The sequence below is a fragment of the Clupea harengus genome, chromosome 14 (genome assembly GCF_900700415.2).
Source record: "Clupea harengus chromosome 14, Ch_v2.0.2, whole genome shotgun sequence".
Classification (NCBI taxonomy): Eukaryota; Metazoa; Chordata; class Actinopteri; order Clupeiformes; family Clupeidae; genus Clupea; species Clupea harengus.
In genome coordinates, this window is record NC_045165.1 from 21,091,470 (window position 1) to 21,115,753 (window position 24,284).

General features: G+C 41.3%; 1 protein-coding gene across 2 annotated transcripts; it reads right to left on the reverse strand.

Moving 5' to 3' along the window:
* Positions 1 to 7,786: 7,786 nt before the first annotated feature.
* LOC116223525 (potassium/sodium hyperpolarization-activated cyclic nucleotide-gated channel 2-like) lies at positions 7,787 to 19,399 on the reverse strand. 2 transcript variants are annotated; one of them, XM_031580590.1, is made up of 5 exons: positions 16,796 to 19,399; positions 15,447 to 15,574; positions 14,749 to 14,895; positions 13,202 to 13,439; positions 7,787 to 8,019 (listed from the first exon to the last, which is right to left on the reverse strand). In XM_031580590.1, exons 2-5 carry the CDS (start codon positions 15,540 to 15,542, stop codon positions 7,835 to 7,837), a joined length of 666 nt encoding a protein of 221 aa, XP_031436450.1. In that variant the 5' UTR covers positions 15,543 to 15,574; positions 16,796 to 19,399; the 3' UTR covers positions 7,787 to 7,834. The 2 variants fall into 2 exon arrangements, with proteins under 2 accessions (XP_031436450.1, XP_031436449.1); XM_031580589.1 differs by having other exon boundaries at positions 16,601 to 19,399.
* Between the last annotated feature and the right edge of the window lie 4,885 nt (positions 19,400 to 24,284).

A 24,284-nucleotide genomic window follows, 5' to 3' on the forward strand; every position in this document is an offset into this window, starting at 1 on the left:
TTAGTGTCCCTAAATAACACCAGTCATAATAACAGACAGAAATACAATGGCAAGGATAGCGGAAGAAGAGGCATGTTGTATTGTATAATTTGCGACTTCAGCATGGATGATAATGGACTAACACTCTCAATGTCAGCCAGATCAAAACCAGAAACGGAGCAGCCGGACAGAATGTGCTGGGGAGCTCCGGCTTTCAGCCAAGAGGCTATTATCAAGACACGTCTCCACATATCCACCGGGAATGGATCTAAAACCTCTCTCCAAGACCTTCACAATCTTGCTTTCCCTCAGCTCAAAGGGAGACAAAACGGACTACTTGACCTTAATCTGCCCGAGAGTGAGTTGCGGAGAAATGACATGCAACCTCAAAGGTAAAGGGCAATTGTTTTTCTTTCTCTCGTTCTCTCTCTCTCCTTCCTTCTGAGAGCCAATTTACACCCCTTGGAGGATTTTTTTCTCTCCCCCCACAGCTGTGAACTATTTCAGCTGTGCCACATTGTTTCTTTTTCCCTCCTTCTATCTCTCTCTCTCTCTCTTACGCTCTGAGAGACGAATGAGCAATGAATGGCAGGCCTTGTCTATGGAGTGCTTCATCACCACACAACCCATTTACTCTCCACTGTATCTCCAGCAGCAGCGTCTGAAAGAAAAAGAGTAGGAGAGTGAAGGGAGGAGACCACTCTATCCGTAAGTAAAAGACAAGAGCTCGCTGGCAGGGAGCTACTGCCATCTGATAGAGGAGGCTGAGACCACAGCGGTACCCTTGGACAGTGATGAAACGAGACGGGCTCGGATGCAGCGAAATAATGAACAGGACTCATTCGGTGGGGACACTTTAGCGAAACATTACAGATCAAAAGAGGACTTACACTATGCATTGGGGGCACTCACATACTGTATGGTGCCAAGCTCAACTGAACACAGAGCCAACATAAAGTACATCCCAAAGGTGGTGAGATGAGACAATGTAATCAAATGACAGTAGTTCCAGTCTACATAAAGGGTACTGTAATGCCAAACTGGTAAACAGAATAGGTATAACTGTGAACACATGTTCATATGAGCTCATATGTATGTCATCAGGCAGGTGGCTCTCCTGTTCCTTGTCACCAGACACAGTTGCTCTAATCATATCGACACTCTTTTTCTCATGTTTACTCTTCAAGACTGTTTGTGGGGTCAAAACTCTATTGTGTTGGGTTGGCTGTAGTCTGCTAGAATTGTAAGCCTACCATTCGTACAATAGTCAAGAACAGATGCATTTTTATAACAATGTATAAAAAAAGGGAAATTACCTTTTCATCCAATTCTGTGCAAAGACGACACTGGGCATTAATAAATAATATGATATTAACTTATTTGTTCATAATAAATATTCCAACTTCCAGTATGACTTTTTCCTATTTTGGATTTTTAAATTGTAATGCTCAGATCTTGCCTGGAAACAATGGTACTTAGTACTAATTGATTCCTCAGGCAGGGATAATTATAACTGGTACATCCTGGGTAAGTCAGCACTCGCTGCCCTGGGATGAGAATCGTGAGCATTTGCCAATCTCCACCATGCCACACCACTCAGCCCTCTGATCTGGCTCTGCATCCCACCACTCACTCGCTTTAACACCCATCACACTCTCTCCCTCTCACACACACAATAGATGACAAGTTTCCCTGGTGACAGCTCACCCCTGTTACTGCAGCCTTTAAGCCCCCCCCCCCACCACCACCCACCACCCCGTCACCCCAACATTAATCATGCAATCACAGGGTTCCAGCACGGGGACTGTACTGTGTGACCTCACAAATTAGAGACAGGGGGACAAGATGATAGAGTTCTCCAATGAAGTGGAACACCGGCTCATTGTACCGGGTTTCCCTGTGAAGTTCCCATTTATGCTAATCCATTCCCACTGGGAGCTTTTCGGGCTCATGCTAGCCCAGATTTGTGCCAAATGAGAAATGTCACTTATTTTTTTTCTGCTGATGCATGCCTACCTTAACATGCCTTTGCTGGATGAACAGCAGCACATTTTTGATTCGCCCTGTCTGTCTTTTCCCATGTAACCAAGAAGAAAGAAAAGTGAGTGGAGATGAGTAATGCTAATAAAGCACATCTGAGCTGAATTAATGACAAAAAGAGAGAATCACAAGTATGTCAACCCTAAACTCGTATCTGATCTATGTCAACAGTCATCTGTGATTGATTGCTTTCTTACATATCAATGACCTACACCTGAATACAATACTACCAGCCACATAGCCTTTCTATCTTTTACTCTACACACCAGATTGTAGTTCTGTCCTAAACCAACACAGTGCACATTGAACTGACTAGGTCTCTTATTGATTATCCCTGCTCATTAGTTGTCCAGTAGGTAAAACTAGAACATATATAATGTATAAAATAACCATGTATCTCAGTAGGCCCCACAAACGATTTGTCTAATCTCACTGCCACTGCAAGTTTACTTCACAGTAATGGTTACGTCTGTTATTTCTCGACATTCGTGTCTATTTAATCTGTGTTTGTGGTTCTGAACATATTTCATCTAAAGCACCCTAGAGTGGGCTATTTAACATACTAAAATATCTATGTACAATATGTATGCAACAGGAGACATAATTAATTCACTACTCTTTGGAAAGGCTTGTCCAAGGCTATACCAAACTAATCAGTTCTTTAGCCTCACATCTGGGGTGAGAAAAATCTAATAAAATGAATGGTTTCACCACATGAAATGACTGTAGTAAGTTATTTAAAAAAAAAAGGTATTTCATCCTTCAGTTAGATAGCTAGATAGATATCGCCATGCAACAGTGTTGGTGGTAATTGGTTTGGTATAGCATGGTTGCTCAGTTCTAGTGCAAAAAGAAAGAGACAAAAACAAGCACACAGGCACCATAAACTATTACAACACACACACACACACAATAAGGAAACACATGAATGTGAGATTAGATACAGTGAATATATATGACATGTACAGTTCAGTTCCCCAGCATATCAAGTAGCCCAACAGGCAGGGTACAATGATTGATGTACCACTGGAAACAAATCCAGTCCAGTCCAGTGCATTTGGGTCAGTATATGGGATCTTGTGGCAAGGGTGTTAAGTGTAACGGTGGTCAGCTAAAGGACTGTTGGACACGGCGGTGTTTTTACTCTTTTATTCCTGAATGACAGACGAATACAAAAAAGTCACCAGAAAAGGGTTGATGCACGCAGGATCCGTAGACAAGCATACGTTTCTTTTTTATTAGATTGAGTTAGCTGTATATGGGATCTTGTGGCAAGGGTATTAAGTGTACAACCCTTGCTAGCCCCCCTTGCCACAAGATCCCATACACTGATCTAAATGCACGGGACTGCACTGGACTTGTTTTCAGTGGCACATCAATCATTGTACTCTCTGCCTGTTGGGCTACTCTTACTGCTGTGGGAAAGAAGCTGTTGAAAGACCCTCACTGTCAACCAATCTGGACACTCCTTTGGCTGTCATGGACTCCACCTTAAACGGTCCAGCCCAACGTTCATTCATCGCATTTCCTAACTTCACCGCTTTCTTGTTCTGCCAAGAGGACCTCATCGCCCTCCTTGACATCAAAGCATTTAACATTACGCCTCTGCTGGGTTTCAAACTGCAATTTCTGTCTACCCTGGGCAATTGCAATGTTCTCCTGAACCTTGGCATGAACTTTGGCAAGTGAGTCTGCCCTCCTCTGCAGCGTCTCTTCACTGTTCGCGATCTCAAAGTCATCTACCTTTGGATCGGCGCTGCTGCCGGGATGAACCCGATAAATTGCTAAATATGGGCTCACCTTTGTGGAACGCTGCTTCAAGGTGTTTATCGAATAAACAGCGTGTTGCAGATAGACGTCCCAGTCATTCTGCTCCTCATTACAGTACTTTGCAAGATGCCGCTTAATGTTCTGGTTTGAGCGCTCATCTTGCCCATTGCTCTGCGGGTGGTAGGCTGAAGTTACAGCATGCTCTATCCCAAAGGTTTCAAAAAGAGCTTTGTTACAGTCATTAACAAACTCTCTTCCCATATCAGTGATAATCTTTTTGACACCACCCTGTGCCAAAACAGTTTGTGTCACCATAAGTCCTACCCCTGGACCGTTCTTGCCTCTCAGAGGCCTAGCCATGACCCACTTGGAGAACAAATCAGTAAAACTTATGATATGGGTGTAACCCTTGGATGTCGTTTTGAGCGGCCCAATTAAATCAACTCCCATGACCTGCCCGGGACCCTGGACCTTAATAGGGTGTAGCGTAGGTGCTACAGTCTTAATTCTGTCATGCCTCTGACATGGCTCACAGGAACCAACCCAATCCTCCTGCTGCACTGCCTTCTGTGCAGTCTTCTGTACACCTTGGTGCTCTCCAGTGGCTGCACTGTCATGGCACTCATACAGTACCCTGTCCCTCTCCTCAGGGGTACGTACAACCAGACGTCTCTTACCTGAATTAACATAGTACAACTTACCCATATCTAACACATACTGCTTTGCTGCTCTACCGACAGAAGACATCTGTATCCTACTACTTCCTAGTTGGTGGGAACCATTTGCAAGGTAATAAAATATAGCGTCCAGACGTGCAAAACTCTCCATCTCTCAAGGATGTCTAAATATAACACAATATGTCACTTACACTTCACAAACACACAAAACACAACGTAGCACACTGTCACAAACGAGAAGAGGGAGAGAGAACATGACAGCATTAGTTTGGTGAACACATAGAAAGTCTGTAAATGTTCGTGTATATGTCTGTAAATGTACATGTATATAAAAACATGAGATTTAAATCCCTGATCGCTGCATTTAACGTGCTAAATGTCATCCATAAAGTTTTGGCGCGCAGCGCAACCTAGCGCTTTATTTTCCCTCAGTCACTGCCCACAACCGTTTGACAGCAGGCTATGCTACAATGTACAATGTCATTAACACATCGTGAAAAAAGAGCAAAAACATCGAAACTATTGCAATAGCACCGGGAGATTTAAATCCCTGATCGCTGCATTTAACGTGACTGATTCGTGCCAAATGTCATCCATGCGCACTGACCAGAAGCGTTTGACAGCAGGCTATGCTTAGCTGTGGCTAACATTACTTGTAAGAAAAATGTTACGAAATTAAAAGTGAAGGTCCTCTATTTAATAGCATGGTAACTAAGCATATAGCACTACTAAAGGGAAGGCTCGCTGTTGGCGACTTGTAACATTACCTGAGGTTATTTGTAATGCAAGTAAATCAACTTACCTTAGCTGGATGGGGGATGTGTAATCTGCTGATGAAATTTAGGTAACTTCAACAGAGGCTTTTGTCTTCAAAAAGGATCTTTTGTCTTCAGGTCTTGAAGTTTTCAAGTCTTCCAAACTTAGTCAGCTTGCATACATTACTGTCATTTAAGCTAACCAATGAACTATTTTTTACAAAAACCTATCGATTGTGTATGTATGTGTGTTTGTAAGAGTGCTAGCTTGAGCTAACCAAAGACAGTACAGTAGCTAGTTCGCTATCGTAGCCATGTCAGCCTATGTAAGATACTGTAATTTAAGCTAACCAATTCAATAACTTTCACACAAAAAACCCATCGATTATGTGTGTTTGTGATGTGTAACATATATCCTTTATCAATCACTCTCAGTTTATGTAATTTAACGCTACAGATTACACCTAACACACGTGTAATTCAGTTGCTATTAATGTTGAACAGCAATGTTAAACGTGACACCACATTAAATGTCAGGCAAACGACGTTGCAGCTCAGCGGGAAAAGTAGAGGTCCTGGTATTAGCCAATCAAATAAATGGTGTTTTCCGTTCCTGCCTGGTAACTCATCTTAACCAATCAACATTCTAGAATTACATCCGTATGCGGATCGTTTTTGAGTCAACCCATCGTCTACTTACAGCGCTTTCCAGAGGGGAGAAGCTGGAAGAGATGGTGGGATAGATAGGAGGTCACAGGTTATTGTCGCTGCCCGGTTGAAGGTGTGTTTTATATACAGTGACTTGACTGGGGGAAGGTCACAACCAATTATGTTAGAGGTTTTAGTGACAATCTGCTCCAGTTTCCTTTTGGTGTGAGTCTGAGCTTCCATACCAGACAGTGACAGATGATGTGAGGCTGTGCTCTACAACGGCTTTAAAGAAGTGGACCAACAGGGTTTTTTCTGACATGATACTTCTTCAGTTGACCAAAGACACTTATTCAAGGTACAACCAAAGTATAGAGGTCAACAGAAAGTGAAGTGGTATATCAAACAAGACTAGGATTATGATGGTCATAATAAAGGTTGATCACATCTCACTCCACCAACAGTATATAGTCAATTACCTTGGTTCAGTCCTAGGAGAAGTTTAGAGAGAGAAAAAAACTGAGGTCACCCTACTTTTTTTTTATTAACATTTAGTTTATTCCATTAAATTCTGCTAGTAGTCGAGTTCATTAATAGAGCATATGACTGCAAAAGCAAATATTTTTTTTGCAACAGAAACCAAAAGCATAATTCTTTTTATATTTTTATTCGAAAATTATATTACAAATTTAATGATTTCACATTTACTGAAGATAAAGACTATTTTCTGCAACATTACATGTTTTTCAGTTTTACCAGTGGTCATACATTACTAGTGACAAATGTCTTAGTTATACCAAATAAAAAATGGTCCTACACTCAAAGGTACATGGTTATGGTTCTCTCTGCTTAATTTCCACTATAGGTAAACCGCAAAGTAATTAACCAGAAAAAACTTCAATAACATCGCTAATAACATCCCACAACTTTGAGGGAACATTGGACTCTAATTAGAAAACTGTCACATGTGTGCTTTGAGCGAAATGTAGCAAACGTGGAGCAGAGAGACTGATCATATCATTACAGAAGAGCCTCCCTTTGAGCTGGGAACACTTTCAAGTCCCTCTCTTAGCCGCTGCACGGCCGCCAACAGGTGTTTTCAGGAGATTGTTTAAACTTCATTAAAATCAAACGAACGGTGAAACCCTCCAGTCACCCTAATACCTACAGTACTAATGAGTACCTCCACAGTGAATATGTGAGCAAGAGGCCATTCTTATTTTAAGCGCTGCTCTTTTCATTAGCCTGATGTGAAATGTGTGACGTTGACTGTATATGATTATCTTCTGGGGAAATCAAAGGCAGTGTCAGTATGGCTGAAAGCAGTGGAGTCATAACATAATCGACCCAAGAGGAGCATGTTGATGATACTGGATGTATTTACTCCTCTCTGTAAATTAAACTGGACCACAGCACTACCCCAGTCTCTCACTGGTTTGGCTTACATGTTAATGTACCACATTTCCACTTATAGACATCACGTGTGAACCAATGGTGATTACTGTGCATCTGAAAAACATCTTTCACCTGTTGAACAATAACCTAACCCTTCTATAGTGTCACATGCTTTATTTTAGGTTTTAATTTAAATATTCCATACATCAGGCACCTTATATGGCTGTAAAAAGTCAAAAACATATGCATAGCATTTGAATAACAACATTTATTGTGAGGCAGTAGGTATAAAGTGTAAAAAAAAAAGCACCTGATCTGTCCTCATCAAGTTTTGGTTTTGCACTGAAAATAAACATCAGAACATGAGAAAACAAATAAACCCTCTTTCTCAGACAACATGCACAATATAAAATACCATTATTGACCATAATTCACACCAAGTGCAATTCTTCTATTGCTTCTGACAAAAGATCACAGACGTCACATGCACAAGTTTACAGGAAAGAACCATTCCGTTCAAAGTTTAAGTATTTAGCAAACATATTTATTTTTTCCAAAAAATCATGAAATCTATTCAATACTTGTTCCAAGATTTTGCAATAGCTGCTGTGCCTGCGTTTCCATCCCATGCATGGCTTTAGGGAAGAGCTTCGAGACGTGCTCGTAGCTACTAATACTGAGGCTGTACAGGCGGCAGGAGGTCAATGCTCTCACGTTAGCTTGGCGTTTGGTTATGTCTGTCATCACACACAGCTCTGAGGGAACAACAAACAAACACACACTGTTATTTGCTGACATGAATATTTCATTTAGTAACAATTTATTCTCTTTATGCCCATGTGATGAGAAAGAATGAGACATCACAATATCCATGTGTTGTACACTGCATTCGATCAGATAGAAAGAGTATATAAAGTATAGAGTATGTATATCTAGAAAGAATGTATATAGTGTGTATATAGTAAGTATGTATATATTTAATATATGTCTTATAGAGACTATCAGATCCCACAAGGGCCAAGATGCAAGAGATACTCATGCTGTTTTTAAGAAGTACATATGACAACCTTAATATATTTCAGAGTTTAATTATTTCTTAATATTGACATTTCTAATTAAGAAACATAATTGAAACGCCTTTGCAGCGCCTAACATTCTCTCCCGTGATGATGAATTTATATCAAAATTATTAATGAAAGCAGCCGTTTTAATTGCACAGTAACCGTGTTTCTAATTGCTGCAGCCTCCTCATTGAAACGACAGGATGACAAATAGAAGTGCCATGAGAATTCTTTATTTTTTTTTAAAGCTCTTCCACAGACTCTTCCATGAAATAAAACTCCATTCCATTGACACTTCAACAAACACAAACCAAATGAACAGAGCATTTCATTCTATATTTTAATGCATCTATTTCCAGCGCTAGGAAATACGTTGATAAAGAAAGAAAAATTGTTTTTTCTGTCTGTATTCTCTATCACTACTTAAAACATGGACGTACATATCATGTTTTCAACACTCACTAAATTAGGGTGAGAAATACATGGTGTTTAAAGTGTGTAAATCATTTGTATGTGGCAGATAGCCTGATATGATCATTATCATCTCCTAAATTAGGGTAAAAGCCTTAGCTTAAAGAAGTGAAAAAGTGACACCTTGGCTTGGCTGTCATTCCGTCTGATCTCTAATGGTCCCTTAAGTTTTAGATCCCTAAACCCTTTCATCTTTAACAGGACCAATGCATCTTCACAGGTTATGCAGGTTCAGAGCAATAGCACCATAAGAGATTGCAATTCATGCTTTTACTGAAGTAATCTGAGGACAGAAAGTACATGTCTGAGTGCACTTCAACCTCCCGCTGCCTTAAGTGTGACTCCAGCACTGAAGTATATTGAAATTCTGATGCAGTATTTGCATGCCGATGTTTGTGTTATCATCATACTATCGGATAAAAAAAAAGGAAGGCAGACAAGCAAGTTTTGAGTAATGATGTTAGCTAATTCAATTCATTTTTATTCATTTATGCAGTGCCATTAACTATAGACATCGTCTCAAAGTGCTTTACAGAGCCCAACTGGCAAAAATCAATGTCATGAGTGGTGTTGTATTTACAATTTAGTTTCCACGGTAGCCTGCATGCTGCTTGTTTTTTTTTTTAACTATTCCAGTTGTCACTAAGACAAAATTCATTTTATTTAACCTGTCTTCAATGTTTTGTACAATCTGCTTTCACCTTGTAACAGGTAAAAGATCCAGGCATTGGTTTTGTGTGCCATATTTACTGGCCTGCGTGTCTTGCAATGGATGTGTGGATTAATGCAAAAAGAGAGGCGGTGGAATCTTTGACATGGAGCAACAGTTGACAAAGTTTCAACTGTTGCTATTATCACACCATTCCTCTTTAGGAATGATGTTGCACACGTTTACCTTTGTATTTCCACCAGAGCAGTTACACAAGGTTAGCGTGAGCAGACATCTCATTCTTATGACATTTCTTCCACCTATAGACATGGAACAATTCTCATCCAGTTTACACTAACATGACACATATTCCATCAATATAGGATACCACATACATATTCGATCTGTGCCATTTCACAGATCAGAACTGGGTAAACAGAGTCGAAACACAGCTATACTTCTCTTCCCCACCAAATTAGTTTGACAAAAAAATGAATTATGCAAACTAGCTGCTATACACATTATGCAGATTGTATTTCAGTGTATCAATGTCAATGAGGGGAGCAGCAGAAACACTTCAGAACTACACATCATTACATTATCATTATGTTTATTATATCATTGCAAACTCATTTTTGTAACCTGATTTTCAAGACAGACCTCACCTAAAATGCGGTTAAGATCTCTTTTAAAAATACAAAAATTATTATCAATTAAGACAATTAAGATCACTTATTTTACGTTTATAATAGCCGCTGCGCGTCGGGGTCGTGTTCGCCCCGTCTGGATTTATTTTTGGATAATGACCTCCGGACAATACATTATCCCTTACATATCATCCGTTCCTTGGTAAAGCAAGCCACGCACAGATGTGTCTTATGCATCTGAAAACATGTCTAGAGGTCAGTGATGCATGTTTGACATTATGTCAAGCTAGTTGCACATACCACTTCAATCCACTGAAGGAGAAAAATTAAATCAGGACACGTGGCAAAGGAGTGGGCATTTAAACATTCCAAAAACCTAGATTGTCACAGATTTAAGACCGACTACTTTTTTCAAGGTCTTGCTTATATTAATTGTTAAAATGGGTTGTGATAATTTTTTTGAATTTTCAGCAGACAAACACAAATGTCAATCACTTGGTAAAGCTTCAGTGTGCACCAAAACATCCATATCCACACACACACACACTGTTTGTATCCCCCTCACTGTGGTCAAAAGAGGGAGGACACAGAAACAGGAGCACTGGGGATGGAGAAAATGATGAGCTTTCAGCCCGGGCTCTTTTGCATGCAAATCATAGCTGAATTTCTCATTAGCATAAATGCATGAGCAACTCTAAATGCTTTTAATTTCCAATCTCGGCGGGCAGAGGAGTCATTTGTCACTGTCAGGGTGCAAATCTAAAAGGGGGGAGGTAGGAGAGGGGGAGGAGGAGTAGAGGGGAGCCAAGGACTCCTCACTAAATTGGAATCATAGGAACATTTCTGATTTGCTAATTGACTGATGTTCAGTTCAATCGAGCTGCCTTGAAGGTGTAAATAATCACGGGGAACGTCGGAATCTAAAATTGGTAGGTGCATATGCAACAGCACATTAGGACGCAGTTTTCCAGGCTGCAAACCAGGCCAATTCCAAAATGGAGTACATCCATTTGGAGAAAGAAAAATACGAAATATTTAGTGCCCTATTTAAACGGCGAAAGCGCCTGGCAGATATGGCAGGGCTTACAGTGCGTAAGCCCTGCCATATCTGCCAGGCGCTTTCGCCGTTTTAAACACAAAAAGCACAAAAAGCACAAAGCACAAAGCACAAAAAGCTGATGCTGCAGAGCGCGAGGCAAAGGTGTGGTCAAAGGCACTAAGAGGGCAGAGCCAGGCTGAAGTTAATTAGAGAAAGGTTTGGTTAAAGCTGACCAATAGCATTGTCGAGTAATCGCTTTACAGTGACATTACGATATACAAAGATGGCAATATAGCCGCAGATTCTGGACAGTGTTCACTAGGAGCACTTTTAGAAAGGAATAAACATTCTTTTGCTCACTTACATTCCATAATAAATAACGTTATTTTTGTTGAAATCAGTATATTCCATCTCATGTCCAATCTGTATAATTTATTGAGACCTAGAATACAAAAATGTCCAAACATGTGTAACATACCATACATATTACAATTAATAATCTAAATGAATCTAATAGAACTGTGGAGCTAGGTACTGAAACGAAAAAATGCATCTAGCTTACATCCATGCTGAAATGTTGTATGTTTCAGTCGATTATTTAGCACTCGCTGCGGTGCGGCTTGTGGGAGCATAAGAGGTCAGTGCTATTTTCAATGGAACTAAAAGTTTTCTTAGTAGGCAGGTTTTACTCTTTTCCCCAATAGTATGGCCTTTGTATGGTGTGGTGATTCGAAAGAAGGATCTTAAGCCTTTACTGCAACTGCATATTAGGTTCCCCTCAGGTAACTATGGGATTCAACGTTAATTAGATGGAAATTGTATCCTTTACATGGCTTTTTTAGTTATAATTATTCTGGGTACAAACTGTAGACTATCTGGTGCAATCTAAGCATCCAGAACCCAAGCAGCACCGAACAGGTGAGTGAAAGCCAGTTTAGCTGACCATTGGATTAACGGGAGGGAGAGGACATACAAAAGGCATATATTTGCGTAACACAAGGCTACTGGTGACTGTATGTATTGATATACTGACGATATGAGATATCCCAGAGACAGGGAAAGAACCTGATGCGTAAAACGTATTCCATTGGCGCCAAGAAACAAAATCATTCGTGAAAAATGCACTGGTGTGACATGGCATCTCTTCTTATGTCTTAGTCTAATTAGACTAGAATATGTGATTAGAAATAACATGAAACGTCATTATTGTGTATGAATGACATTCGTTTACAGCTGACTGAGCATTTAAATCAAGTCGACCAGAATAGACTACCTCCTCCCGGTCTTTTAAGGGGTTTATTCTATTAAAACAAACATTTTATTCTTTTCTGCCAGGATATGTTCTAACTTCGAGGATAGATAGATTAATTGCATTAACCTATAGCACAGGGTTGCTCCTGCTTGCTTGCTAATGCAGAAATATGTAAACATAAGGAGCCCATCTAAATAAAGGGAATGTGATCATTTTCACTAGATAAAACAGACAGTAGTGATAGTTTGCGATTGGCACATGCAAATGTTCCCGGTCAGAGAATATGTCGCCACTCCTATATACAAATCCATGCCTCGGAAGAAGGTTTAATATAAAACAACCCACCCGGGCAGAATAGGCCGTTTCCACCAGTCGTTTCCACAGTCAAAACAGGGCCCTTAAGTTGGCAAAATTCTGTTTTGTTCTGTAATGATCAAAAAAATGAGTGTATTGCTCTGACATAATGCATGCTCACAAGCAAGCCCCCTTTGTGAAGAACATTTAAATTGAATACAGCTACTAGGAAGGCAATGCTCTTCTTATTGAACCTCTAACCTGCTAATATTTACACATGCCCTATAGAATTCTGTGGAACAAGTCTGATATGAAAGGTTGAGAGAAGACAGAGGTCTTCCCTTGATCCCTCAACCATAGAATTGGGTGCACTCATCTTCAGCCAATCTGTCTACTAATTCTCAAGCCAACATCAAAATGGAGAAGAGCTGCAGACAGATTGAGTTCCAGCGTGGACAGTTTGTGGAAGACATAAACTGAGGGAAGGAACTGAAAAACAAAACTGTGTGGTTGAAAGCCGTTACCTCCAAAGAAAGACCCATCTGACAGTATTTGGGTGTAACCAGGTGAGGCCACTTCAACATCGCCCTTTTCAATGAAATACATGCAGTCACCCACGGTCCCTATCCCAATGATGAGTTCCCCGGGTTGATAGCATTCAAACTCCAACTTGTCCAGCAGCTCTAACAGGTAGAGAGGATTGGCATCTTTGAAGACTGGGTGTTTTTTGATGAGATTGGAGCAATTGTAGCTTATGATTTCCTGTTAAACAGAAGAAATATAAGTGGATGTTTCATTAGGAGACACACTGATAAAAAAGTTATATGGGCGGTTTGTCACCACAAGATCGTTTTTTCTTCATTACCCAATTTACACATGTGTGACCATTGAGTTTCTTTATAACACATGTCCCTTACATGAAAAAGCAACTCAACTCAACTAAAATTGTCCACTAAATTGTGCAACAAAGCACACCTACCTATAACTGAAGTATACATTTCTTAAATGCTATCCAACACCACCTTACACAACAGACCACAACCCTCTTTGATGACACCCATCTGAAAACTGCTGTACAGTTGCCATAACACAATGTAATAGAATAACATCCACAATATTGAGTCAGTCTATCATCCACAATTAGAGGAGAATCTATTTTATATCTAAATCAATGTTTTTAAACTGTGATCACTGGCACATAGAGAGTAATTTGGCCCAAACCATTTGTATTCTAGGTCTACTACATGCTGTAAACTCTGATCACGTTGCAGCAAAACACATATAGGATCAATCATATCTGTTTAATGGAAGGAATAATACCCCTGTAGGACCTTAATGTTACTGTTGCTCCATTATTACTATCTGTTGCAAAAATGCAGGCACTGCAGGTGAAATGAACCTCTCTGAACAGCAAGTCTTGAGAGAGTATAATACGCTTGATGTTCAAAAAGTTTCTCCAGATGAGTAATCATTAACAACAGTGCCTGCAAGTGCCACTCTGACAAGTAGTACAATTTCGATTCAGTCTGCCATACAAATGAGGCAATTAATTTGTGACACTAACTGGTAAGCCTTGCATTGACACACATGCACACATATACTTTTCCCACGCTTAACTGGAGAACCAGGCACATATGTCACACACATTTCACATACTTATATGTTAACATCTTAACATGGGCAAATTGATTTCAATGTACAGTATGGGGAATTTCTACTCAACAATTCAGTCAGAATATTCAATTAAATTCTATTTATTTGAATAAATATCCTAACTTTCAATCTGAAATGCACTGTTCCCAAATAGATTTTTCTGTCCAAACTCGTTGAGAGAATTTTATTTTGTAAAAACATGGTAACCTGTGATTAAAAGGTGGTGCTTTTGTTTTACATTTCATCCATATTAATCAAGGCCCTTACAAAAGCAAAATCTTACCAGGAGGTAAAGATGAAAAAGTCTCTATCACTCTGCATGACACTGCATCACGTGTAACTTTTACTGACCTAAGTGTCTTTACCAGGTAAGGTACAGGGCAATCTGTGTAGACTGAAATGAACAAAGTTCCCATACCCGTCTTAGAGGTTCATTGAGCTCCATCAGAATAGCCTTCTCATCAAACCACTTTCCCTGGTATCGGCTAGCCAAATGGCAAATGGCTCTCTCGCGCAGGGCACCTGGTATGCGATACTGACGCATGTACTGGCACAACTCATCGTACTGGAAACACAAAGACATTCTGAGATCAGCCTTTCTAATCAGCCTGAAATCAGCTCCAGCAACATCACCCCTAGAAGGTTCATAACGGCCAGAGATTACACATCATGCACCAAATTCACCATGTCACCACAGATGTGTGAGAAAAAGAAGTTCAGGGAGCAAATGAACATCTAATGACTAAAGATTAACCACAGTTTCATGACATCATGCTCAGTGACCAGTTCAGTTTCTTGTACATCCTATGTCACTGCAGATCTAAGACTGTGTGTATTTGGTGTGAATTTAAATGCTCGCTGAAATTAATCCAGAGAATATCAACATATGAGCACATCTCAAATAAAGGAGGAATATACCATCTCCCAAATAGTACATACACAAAGTCACTCACAAACATCTGTATACTATTCTAATACTGGCCTCATGTGTTGGAAAAGGGCACTGCAGCTGAAGTGTAACCATAATGCTGAAACGGCTTTAACAGTGACCTTCACAGAGTAAGCCATTTCTCATTTCTCAATCTATCTGGTACACAGAAGCAGGGTACACCTCACCCTGCTCTTGTAGACATTCTCACTGACCCTGGAGTGAGTTACCAGGGCTGTTATGCGGGCCAGGACCAGGGCATACATAACCGTTCCCACCATCATGCTGATTATATCCACCCACAGATCTGTGACACCTAAAAGGATAAGGATTCATGGCAAACCTTGAAATAACACAAAGTACACACACTTCTATGTACTCTTGTAGACTCACAGGTGCCTTTGGCCCTTTGTGGTTGTGTTTGCCTGGGGATATATCTTGGTAGCGGCACCACTAACCTTTACTGATGATCTGCTTGAATATGCACCACCACAGTGAAATCTCCTTTTACTTGGCACTTTGTTGATTTAGAATGTTTGAAATACACTTCACATGCTAATAGGTCTCAACCAGAAAGTCTCCCAGACATATATTTCTAATATTGTATTAAACATCTGGCACCACAAGAGTAGTTTCTTTGATTTACAGGTTTGAGTATGTTTGTTAAACACGTGTACACATGCACCCCATTACATTTCAAGAACCCCCTTTGCCCTCACTCCACCTTTAGGCTGCTTAGATCTACCAAATAATGCATCCGTTTTTGAGTGTCAGATAGCATGAATGTTAAAGCCACTGGAATTGGATGAAATTTGTAGGATGGATATGATGCCTCACTTAAAAATTATGCACTAAAAACTTTTTTTAAATGACAGTCGCGGTGCACTTAAAATGTACAGTTGTAGTACAGAATGGTACAATACAATTCACTGTGGTACGCTCCGAAGGAGTACCTATATGGTTTTTCCAAAATAAGATGTACCAATGAAGGCAGGTAGGTAGGTTGGTGGCAGTTGTGGTGTGGTGACATTATCTCACGCAACATGTATACAAACAATAACAGAGGAGCTCAAACGTTTGGTGTATCTATTGATAGTTGGGCTATGATTTAACATGATGATTGTACAATTTTACTCAATCTTACTATACTTTCTTTTTTACATTTTATTTGTGACTCACTGTGCAGCACTTTGATCAATATGGTGTTATTAAATTTGATAATGTGCCTGCTCTTACTTCTCTACTTATGTCTGTCAATTTCTTTGAGTGATCTTTATCTATATTTCCATTTAAGGTACTTGAAGGAGATTTTACTATTTACAGACATTTTTCAATTTCTCACCCTTGGGAACTCCACGAGATCCATAGTTAAGGGTCATCATGTGGCAAAGTGAACGAAACATGCATGTTGTGTATTGCCTAATCATAGTTCTGTTCTAAAAAAAAAAAAGGAAAGAAAAAAATAGCACAGTTTTGTAAAATTCTTTAGGAAAGATATATATATATATATATTTCAATTCGTTATAATGAGTCCAACCTGAAGGCCTTCCCGAGTAACCCAGCTATTTTCTGGGAAGTCTTGGATTGAAGCCACCATGAAGTGGAAGCAAGCACTCCAGTGACACATCAGAACAATGATTACAATCACATGAAGAACCTGAAGGAGAGTAGCAATGGCTCCAACATTCAAGCCACGAACCTAATCAAAATGACAGAAAATGCAGTAAAATAAATAAATGAGACATGGCAGGTTACAGGCTAGCTAGTCTCTTAGAACCGGAGGTACAATACATGTCTAGGTACAACCATGGAATTTGGCATGTTTATAGCATTTGCATTGTCTAAATCAAACAAATATCTTGTGCAGACTGAGTTTAAAATATTCAAACATAAAACTGGGCAAGTCTTTTTGTCAAGGTAAGGGCAGGTAAGGGAAGGAACAACAAACCAAAATTATCTGAGATGGAGGCTGTCCTAAAACCCGTAACTCTCATAACAAAGTGCCTAAGTCACGTCTGGCCTTGTGTGTTAGCGTCTGTGACACCAAAACAAACAACCCCATCACCTAATGTCTTGCTGTTGCGGCCTTTAGGGTGCCTACTTTTCTGACAGTGCACAATGCAGAGGAGGACAAGAGACTTGCAAGCTTGGAAGAGGTTGGAAGTGTGGAGTATTGAAAGTACGCTTGAAAATCCTGTTGTATTACATCACAAAAGCGAGGTGCAAAGGTAAATGTTCAAGTAATGATAACAACAGGAAACACATGAGATCCACTTACCTCTTCCCAGTTGTGAGCATATCGCAGCAGCCTGGAAAATCTCAGTAGGCGTAACAAGCTGAATAATCGGGTGAGTTTAATCATTTTTACCACTCTTACACCTGCAATTGCAGTTGTAGTTCCAGTCCAGTCTCCCAAAACCTGGAGTACACAAATTCTCATTCAGCAAAGAGGTTACCTAAACTCCAAATTCAGTGTCATGAACAAATAATTTGCACTTACCTCACTAATTAGAATCATATAGTCAACTGGTATCACAGCTACTAAGTCTGGGATGAACCATGTTTTAATATAATTATTCTTTATTATCTTAGTCTCCAAAACAACAATCTTGGAAAGAAAAGGTACAGCAAGAACATTACATAGTATATAATAGTACATTCAGATGGTTACTTCAGAAATCAGTTGCATCACTTTAATTTGGTCACAAAATACTAATAAATGAATATGGTCACTTACTCCATTTTCATCACTCCAAAACCCAATGCGGAAATTTAGGCATAGATCCATGATGAACAAAAAGTCCACAGCTACATTTAATGCAATCCATGCAGGACTGTAGTGAACCTCCTCAGTGAAAAAGCTTACACTCATAGGAATAACAACCACATTCCCAAAAGTTGCCAGAATCAAACCTACAAGCCAGTATTTCCTAAAAGAAGTAACAATGTGTTAAATAGCTTTCTTATTTTTTCAGTAAGCTTTTCAAGTCAACACTTTTCTTGTTGATCAGACAAGGTATAATGAGTAACTTAGCTAACATTAGTTAAATAGCAAGCAACATTCATCTCACAAAAAAATGCATGGAGAATGATTTGCCTTGTAACCTCTGTCTGAGTACAAGATCCCTGATCCTTTCCCCTGCTTGGTATCAGTCTGAAGCTTGTATTGCCTTGCGCCAATAAACAGCATAGAGCCAAAAAAAAGCCTGACTCTTGTGTCTTTGCTACATTGGTGTCAGAAGTGGGATAAAGCACCAGCTAGAGGAATGGAGACGCCGATGATTGAAGATCTCATCAAGGAACTGCACCGGAGTGGAGCACGACTAAAGCGCAATATTCCAGCAGCCTTAACGAACCTCGAACCAGTGGGAAGAAGCAGCAGGTGGAGCCACTGTGCTGAGTACCAGTGTCTTTTTTCAGACGATTCTATTGCGCAATGACCATGTCTCTCTCACCTGGCTGCTGAAATTCAAAGAGCTGGAGGGGCAGCTGGCCCAATGGCTCTAGACTCTGCAGGACTATGACGTTCAAGAACTCGTCACCAAGCTGTCTCCACGCTAATGCAGACACCCTGTCTGGGCGGCCATGCGAAGAAGAGCAGTGGCGGCATTGTTCAGCAAAGAGCGAGACACAGTGACTCTAGTGTTGACTGCCCTACGAGCGGCCACTTCAAGTGATGGCGACTTTCCAACGATGAACAGCAGTGAGTGACAGCCTTCAGACCCCAAAAGCAGCGATCCCCAGCCAGTAGCGACAGCCAGCAGTGACAACGGATGAAAGATCATCGATCCATGACCAACACAGGACCTTCTTCTTGTATTTACTTTCTTGATCCCGCCCCTGACACATCTGACCAATGACCGGAGTGAACGTTCTCACGTGGTTTGAAGTGATGAATTTTGCTCTGGTTGCCAAGGTATCCTCCATATTTGTGGCCCATGGGTTAAGTGTCTGAGTGCAAAAAACAGTGAGCTGGCTAGCTAGCTCGATATTAGTATACAAGATAATAAACATGGATATGGTTATGGTTAAGGTATAGCAGAAGCTCCGGCCAAAGCGACTTAAAAATTACACTCCACAAAACTAGCAATAGAAAATACACATTTAAATAAAAAACAATGAATAAATAACAATAATGGCAACAATAATTGTTCTGTCTTGGTAATCATGGTATTACTCCAGAATAAGACCAGGTAGAGTCAGAGTTGGATTCATTGTGTCTTTTACTTCACTCGCTTGCATACAACACAGTATACATACATTTCCCCTGATGCAATGCGGGGTTTTACTACGGGTGTCAGCGAGGAACATAATACCATGATACATAACAACTCCTCCCCCCTTAAATGAAAAGTACCTTGAAATCCAACAAATAACAAACCCCACTTACAGACTAACTCTACCCATAACCACACCATCTTAATATCATTATGAGACCATCACCATTTAATGCACCAACATTTCACAATACCATGTGTGTGTTTTTTTTATCTAGGCTATGCTACGGAAATGAGGGTAGACTGCCTCAAATCCAGACATTTCCCTGGGGTTTATTCTGCCCCACAGCACTGGGTATGTCACATATCTAATACTTCAAACGGTTTGGTGGTCGGTGTTCCCTGACTGGATACCGACGAACAGTCACTTCTTTGGGTGAGGATACACCGGGGTTGCCAGGCAGTGGCACCGGTGTAGATGGGGATGACATAGACTCAGCCATTGGAGAAACTGGGTCTAGAGCGATTGTAGCAGACTGTGGAATTTGTGCTGGCACACTGATGGTAGTAGGTACCTCAGTGGGAAGTTGTGGCACTGGTTGTGGACACCCCCCAGGTGAAGACAACACTGGAGTTGCTGTTCCCTGTAGCAGTTGATCTGTGTGTCTCTTCCAGACCCTGTCCTCAGCTGTTTGGACCGTGTAAGACACAGGACCTGTCTGTGCAATTATTGTGCCTGGAACCCATTTTGCACCACTTGTATAATTACGTGCCATCACCGGGTCTCCAGGACAGAAGACTTCGTCTCTTGCCGTCTTCTGCCGCCTTTGTATCTGCGCCTGTTGTTCACGCCACACCACCGACTTAATCTTGGGAGGTTTCAGAAGATCGAAGCTGGTACGCAAACGTCTTTTCATCAGAAGTGTTGATGGAGACTCTTTTGTCGTTCCATGTGGCACATTCCTGTATGACAACAAGAAAGCATGCAGTCGTTGATGGAGGGAACCTTGTCCTTGCGAAGCCTTGAGTGAGTGTTTCATGCTCTGAATAAATCTTTCTGCTAATCCGTTAGTAGCGGGGTGATATGGAGCAGACCGTATATGTTGAATTCCGTGCCTTTCAAGGAACTTGGCAAGATCTGCAGAGACAAATTGCGGACCATTGTCACTCACCAGCTGTTCTGGAAAACCAAAACGACTGAACATTTCCGCCAGCTTCTCAATTGTTTTCTGGGCTGTGGTGGATCTCATAATTGCCACTTCTGGCCACTTACTATGTGCATCAATAGCTACCAGCAACATTCTCTCTTCAAATGGGCCGGCAAAATCGATATGTATCCGTTGCCATGCTTCCTCAGGCCAGTCCCATGGGTGCAGAGGGGCTAACTGTGGTGTGTTGCGGACGCTCTGACATGAGCCACAAGACTTCACCCTGTCTTCAATATGACCATCGAGTCCTGGCCACCAGAAGTAGCTCCTCGCCAGTTCTTTCATGCGAACCATTCCACAGTGCCCTGAATGTAACTGTTGTAGCAGTGCTTCCCTCAGATTTGGTGGAATGATTACCCTCTGCCCCCATAACAGACATCCTGCTTGGACTGAGAGTTCATTCATCCTTGAGAGATACGGTTTCAGTTCCGCTAAACTCTCCACTTTCCTTCCACTCACTACGACATCAATCATCTTAGAGAGCACAGGGTCATTTCTGCTCTGACGTTTCACTTGTGTACAGGTGATTGGTGTCCCGTCTACCTGCTGGAAGTAGAAGATGTCTGCTTGCTTAGACATGACATGAGTGTCAGGCAATGGCAGTCTGGAGAGACCATCAGCATTTGAGTGCAGTTCAGACTTCCGGTACTTAATGTCATATGTGTGAGCGGAGAGAATCAATGCCCACCTTTGCATCCGACTCGCAGCCAATGACGGAATCCCTGTGTGTGGCCCAAAAATGGTGGTGAGAGGGCGATGATCTGTTAGAAGAGTGAACTTCCTCCCAAACAAGTATTGGTGGAACTTCCGGATACCAAAAACTATCCCTAGGGCCTCTCTCTCTATTTGGGCGTAGTTGCTTTCGGCATTGTTGAGTGAGCGTGACGCAAACGCTATTGGTCTTTCCTCACCATTTGCCAGTATATGTGACACTACGGCACCTATGCCATAAGGCGATGCATCACAGGCTAATTGTAGCGGAAGTGAGGGGTCAAAGTGTATCAATGCCTCTGATTTCACTAAAGCTTCTTTGGTTTGTGCAAACACCTGATCACATTGAGCTGTCCATTTCCACACCTTGTCTTGGCACAAAAGCTGATGGAGAGGCTTCAACATGGATGCCAGATTAGGAATAAACTTTCCATAATAATTAAGCAGACCAAGATAAGAACGTAGTTGACTTACATTTTGTGGCGCTGGGGCCCCAGTGATGGCTCGGACCTTTGATGGAGCCTTGTGTAAGCCTTGGGCATCAATCACATGCCCCAAGTACTCCACAGAAGACTTAAAGAATTCACACTTAGCCTTGCGGACTCTGAGTCCATATTCTTTCAGTCTTTGCAGGGTGGCCTCAAGATTCCTCAAGTGCTCTTCCTCAGTCTTCCCCGTGACTAAGATATCGTCCAGGTAGCACTGTACTCCAGACAAACCACTTAAGACTTGATCCATCGCTCGCTGAAACAAAGATGGGGCAGATGTGATCCCAAAAGGCAGACGGAAGTATCTGTATAGCCCCTTATGAGTGTTGATGGTCAGCTGCTTTCGTGACTGTTCAGCGACATGCATTTGCAGGTATGCTTGGCTCAGGTCAATTTTGCTGAATTTTTTCCCTCCTGCTAAGCCAGCAAACAGATCTTCGATGAGAGGGAGTGGATATTGTTCCACTTCCAACACAGGGTTAACTGTCACCTTGAAATCCCCACAAATCCTGATAGATCCGTTTTTTTTTATTACAGGAACTATGGGCGTTGCCCATTCACTCACACTGACAGGCTCAAGCACGCCACTCTCTACTAACGATTTTAACTCTGCTTCCACTTTTGGTCTAAGAGCATAGGGCACCGCTCTGGCTTTCATGAACCTTGGTTTGCTACCAGACTTCAGATCTAGTTTAGTCATGATGTTCTTCATGCTTCCCAGTTCGTCTTTAAACACCTCTGCGTACTTCTCTAGGACTGTGGTTAGACCTGGTTCCGCCTTGGAGATCATGAAGATGGTTGACCAGTCAAAACGCATCTTTTCCAGCCATGCACGCCCACAGAGAGATGGATAATTGCCTTGCACGATGTAGAGCGGCAATGTAGCTGTTTGCTTATTCAGTTTGACCCCTACCTCAACTATGCCGCTGACTGGCACTGTTTCACCAGTGTAGGTCTTTAAGAGGATGTTAGACTTTTTTAATGGCAGATGTTTTAATGCCTTGTTGTAGATGCGGTCTGATACAATTGACACTGCTGCCCCAGTGTCAATCTCCATGTGAGTGGGTTGCCCTTCCAATAATGGAGTAACCGAGTACCCCTGTGACCCTCCCTTAATGGTCAGTATGTGAACTCTCCTATCATCTGAGCTGCTACTATCTCCAGATGAGTCATTCTGGTATTCTACATTATACACCCCTTTCTTTTTCCAAACACGTTTTGGTGGCTGAGGCTCTCTTTTGTTGTTTGTAATCCTTTTACTCTTGCAAGCACGTTCAATGTGACCCTTTTTCCCGCATTTCCTGCAATCTAGGTCTTTGCTCCAGCATTCAGATGCTACATGTCCCACCTTATCACATCTGTAGCATTTGAATTGCTTTTCATAAGTTTCATTTGAAATCTTATGCAGTGTGGTACTTGAACTTAGCTGATGTGCCTCTTTAGCTGCCATCTCCATGGACACGCTTATTTCCACTGCCCTGTCCAGTGTCAATGCCTTTTCCGTAAGCAATCTTTTCTGTATGGCTTCACTCCTGAGACCACACACCAGTCTGTCTCTTATTACTTCGCTTAGTGACTCTTTAAATTCACAATGCTCTGCTAGCCTTTTCATGGTAGCAACAAACATATTCACGGACTCCCCCTCCTCTTGATTTCTCTTATGGAAACGGAAACGTTCCGCTATGATCAACGGTTGTGGAGAGAAGTGCCTTGCTAATGTTTGCACAATCACATCATATGTTTTGTCACCGGGCTTATCCGGCTGTATCAAAGAGCGCAACAGATTAAACGTCTTAGCTCCCATCACGCTAAGAAACGTGGGTACTGTCTTCTCCTCGTCAATGCTATTTGCAGCTACAAAGTATCCAAAACGTTCAGTGTATGCAGTCCATGGTTCAATCAGTTCATCAAAAGCACCAATGCTCCCGATTATCCCCGCCATTTCTTCAAACTTTTTCTTACTTTTTCCAATACAGGTTTAAGCAGAATGCACTCGTTTCTTTTACAGTCACGTATCTTCGAATTTGCTGTACTCACAATTCTTTCCTTTACCGCTCCTCTTTCATCTCTCCTCTCCTCTTGTAGACTCGGTTTGGTAGCTTGCTAGCATGCCAGATTTAACGGTATCCACGAAAAGTTTGTATCCCGGTCGTTTCCAGTATTCCAAGCACTAAACATGTCTTCCTCGTACAACAAACACGCATGTATTCGTCGTCCTCGTCGCCAGTTGTTCTGTCTTGGTAATCATGGTATTACTCCAGAATAAGACCAGGTAGAGTCAGAGTTGGATTCATTGTGTCTTTTACTTCACTCGCTTGCATACAACACAGTATACATACATTTCCCCTGATGCAATGCGGGGTTTTACTACGGGTGTCAGCGAGGAACATAATACCATGATA

Bases quoted from the DNA above. Each gene is read 5' to 3' on its own strand.
- LOC116223525 (XM_031580589.1), bottom strand. From the start codon at position 16,685: ATGATTAGGCAATACACAACATGCATGTTTCGTTCACTTTGCCACATG. The intron at 15,575-16,600 runs GTGAGAAATTGA...TTATCCTTTTAG, and splicing joins ATCTCGTGGAGTTCCCAAGG to GTGTCACAGATCTGTGGGTG. The intron at 14,896-15,446 runs GTGAGGTGTACC...TTGTGTTTCCAG, and splicing joins AGAATGTCTACAAGAGCAGG to TACGATGAGTTGTGCCAGTA.